At 40.2% G+C, this 4,015-nt stretch overlaps 1 protein-coding gene across 1 annotated transcript; it reads right to left on the reverse strand.

Moving 5' to 3' along the window:
* Positions 1 to 207: 207 nt before the first annotated feature.
* On the reverse strand, positions 208 to 795 carry LOC308101526 (cell division control protein 42 homolog; the record flags this gene model as incomplete). The annotated part of the gene is made up of 1 exon (XM_080450945.1): positions 208 to 795. One exon carries the CDS (start codon positions 793 to 795, stop codon positions 208 to 210), a length of 588 nt encoding a protein of 195 aa, XP_080307071.1.
* Between the last annotated feature and the right edge of the window lie 3,220 nt (positions 796 to 4,015).

Here is a 4,015-nt window from a genome sequence, read left to right on the forward strand (position 1 = left end):
TATAGCCTATAGCATCTAGATAAACAACAAAATAAGAAGGATATTATGGAAGTTATGGAAGAGCTGGAAATCTAAACTTGATCCACTTGTCAAACAGCAACACTTCTGGAACGTACAATACTTTAAAAAAGAAAAGTAGGGTTACAGTCTCTGAATGCTGTTTAAACAAACACATTAGATACTGTTCCAAAGAAAAAGTGTAAGGAGTCACATCAGCTCACATTTGCAGGGCCTCCTTTTGGGCTTAGACTTAGAGTGACCCTTCAGAGCTGCTGAAACCACCTGGTCAAATACATGCTGTACACCTTCCTTAGTGAGAGCAGAACACTCAACGTATGCGACAGCGTTCAGGTGGCGGGCCAGTTCCTCTGCTCTCTCTGGAGTGATGGGCTTCTCTCTCCTCCTGGCTAGTTTCTCCACGGTGGAGGGGTCGTCCCTCAGATCGGTCCGCAGGCCCACCAGCAGGTAGGGGCATCCTGGACATAAGTTCTTGATCTCAGGTATCCACTTTTGTTTGATGTTTTCAAATGAAGTGGGATAAACGACAGAGAAACACACCAGAACCACATCTGCTCCAGAGTATATAAGCGGGCGTAGCCTGTCATAGTCTTCACTCCTTGAAGCTTCGTACAATTGGAGGTTGTATTGTCCACCGCCAATCGTTGCCAGTTTATAATGTTTCTCATAAACTGTTGGGCAAGTGTTGTGGGGAAATGTGTCCGTCACGTAGGTGACTAAAAGACTAGATATACCTACTAACATATCTCCAACTAAAGCACACTTGATGCTCTGCATTGTTGTCCTCGTTCAAAATCCACTGTTCTCCTTGAAGATAATTTCAATGTGTTTAATCCTCTGCGTTGTTGTAACCCCTGAAAAAGATCACAACGAGACACGTTTCCTCATTACAAATCGGACGACAATGGAAACAAATCCCCAGGACTTTTTTATGTTATCCTTTTAGCCTTAATGTCTTACTGTACCATGGGCTGTTTTACATTTCTGACTAATCAAGTATTTTTTCTTTAACATTTTTCAATAAAACATTCATGAAACTGTATACTGTTTCATCAAAGTACTTGTATTTTTATTTTATTTAACACTTATTTGTATTTTATTTTACTTATATTTAACACTTTCAACAGTGTTAAGTTACATTTGTTTCTCAGTTACAGCATTTATACATTTTTTACCATCCCTAGCGACAAAACAAAGCACATTTTAAATATATATTTTGGTTAGAGAGACCTTATCATACCTGGAAATGGGGGTTGAAGATCAGTTCAGTCAGGAACACTCATGTCAAAGTAGATTTAACCATTTACTGCAACAAATGGAATAATGCCAAGCTTGTCAGCAGCAGCAGCAGCAGCAGCAGCAGCAGCAGCAGCAGCAGCAGCAGCAGCAGCAGTAGCAGCAGCCGCAGAGTGTGGCAGCAATTGAAGCAGTGATCTAGTGTAGTGTAGGAGAGAGACGTATTTAAACGAACCACCTTGTTGAGGGAATGATGGTGTGATTGGTTTGTGGCTGATTTAAAGCAATCAGCAGACTGTTTCCTTTTGAAGAATAATCAACCCAACATTAACATGATCAGATCAGATCACCGGCGATAGCAGAAAATGAAATAGACGAGATCTATTTTCAATCAACCACTAGAAATAGATAAACAGACTGATACTCAACAGGTGAACCTCCTTATTGGCTGTCTTTTCCTCTACCCACCTCCAAAGTCACAGGCATGTGATGTCATCTATGTTGCTGTCAGAGTGGCTTAAAGAGCCTGTTCTGTCATAAAATATAAACAGGTCATATAACATGTTAAATTGCACATCACAACAATATTGACATCAGAGCATAGTCAATTAATGAAGCACACTAGGGTGGATTTGGTGATCGGGTCGGAGGTGAACACGTGCTTAGCACATGCAGGGTGTAGTTGGGAAGATTTTAAAGTCAATACATATATATATATATATATATATACATACATATACACACATTTTTTTTTTTTTTGAGCGGTGTAGCCGCTCCTATAAGTGGGTTTGGGACCTATCCGTGGCGAAAGTTTTTCTTTCCGTCGCGAAAATTTTTCTTTCGCTGTACTGTGATTGGCTGATTGGCTGTGACGTACTGTGATTGGCTTAGCGAGACGCGTGATGAAATTAATAACTCATAAATAGCACCACTCACTTCAAAAACAATACTTTTTCTTTTTAAGTGAGCTTCCATCACTGTGATGACCACTGTTGTTTTTGAGCACCGAGCGGTGCAAATATACAAGTGTCACAGCAAAGGGTCTGAATACTTATCTTTGCAGGACGTGCTGTGATTGGCTAGCGAGACACATGATGAAATTAACTTAAAACTTCGCTCATAAATAGCACCGCTCACTTCACACTGGGTGTGATTTTTGCCAGACCCAGGGGGGCCTATGTGGCTTTGTCTGTCCCCCTCTCCAAACATTCTTCTCCATACATGGGCATAAAAGAGGTCTGTCTTCTGTCCTCTTCTTGATTGGCCAAGCTTAGCGTGACGTAGTGCTCTGATCTTTCAACCACTAGGGGTCTGTTAGTACCAGGTCTCCTGGTTCCCTTGTTTACCTACAAGATGATTCAGCTACCTGCCAGTGACAGTTTGTATTCATGTCTTGGATCATTCTACTTGAAGATGTTTAAATGATGATGCAGTTTGTCATCATGTGACATTGTTGTACCTTAGCTAATAGCCAAGGTCAGAAATGACTGTTTCCTGACCATTGATATTGTTGCCATCAGCTGAACTTACTTGTCTCACCTTAAGTTTTCACACCAATTGGCTAAAGGGTGCGTGGCAGTGGGCATGGCTGGCTTCTCATGAAAAAGGTCTGTAAGTTAATGAAACTTTGTGGAAGGTTTGACATGAGGGACATTTTAAAAACATCTGCATGATGTCAAATGGCTATAAACTGAAAATTGGATTGTTATGGCATTTATCTTAAATGTTTATTGTCATCAACATTTATGTAATGCAATAGGAATGGAGTTTCCACATTTATACAACTACAAAGACCTCAGTCCTGCACTAACGCTATGCAGTAGACAAGATATTCCAGTTGAATCTACAGTACTTCTCACACAACCTCCTTCAACCACAATCCATATTTCAACTGTACCTACAAGTGAAGTTCTAACTCTGTTTTATTCTTTATAGACCAATTATTTGTGTACTAACATTGAGACTGGACACACAGGTGATTGTTTCATGCAATCAATTCCCAACATATTGTTTCGGGGAGCGCTGGTTTCAGTTCATTCAACATCCTCGTGTGTGTTGGCTTGTGAGGCGCGTCCTAGCGAGACATGACAGAATGGGTTTCCTTTGCAACCAGTATGACGCTTGCAACCAGTGTGACGTCGTCTGTTAAGGGGTCTATTAGTAGCCACTATAGCCAGCAAGAAGGCAATTACCAGGAAGTGGCTGGACAAAACCCCGCCAACAAAGGGGAAGTGGATAGTCACTGTACAAAACATATACAGAATGGAGACACTCACATTCTCTGTAAGACTCTGTATGGATACATTTTATAAATACTGGTTGAAAAGGATATTATCCCATTTTGGGCGGGAAGCCTCTTTTGGGGTTCTTGTTGCTATGTACAGTATATAGCAACATACATTTGTTGTAATTTTTTAATACATATGTTTTTCAGAAAACTTCAGGATTTAGAAGGCGTTTTTAGAATCGGCCTCAGGTCTAAATGGGTTATGAAAATGGATATTCTGTGAAGGATCTTTATATGTATGTGGGGGATTGAGTATGTAAGTATGTATGTTTGTATGTAGGTATAAGTAGGTGAAACTGAGCTATGGCTGGAGGTATATCACTTGCATTATATTATATAAAACTTTCATTTCTTGTATTTTATTTCTCTATGTTTTATTATTTTATTTTTCTGCTATTTGGAGGCCTGCTCACCATGCCTGGTCTACAAGATACACCACAACATTGGGATACCCATGTACCTGTCAAAGTTCTT

Source organism: Gymnoscopelus braueri (genome assembly GCF_963280865.1).
Source record: "Gymnoscopelus braueri genome assembly, chromosome: 15".
NCBI lineage: Eukaryota > Metazoa > Chordata > Actinopteri > Myctophiformes > Myctophidae > Gymnoscopelus > Gymnoscopelus braueri.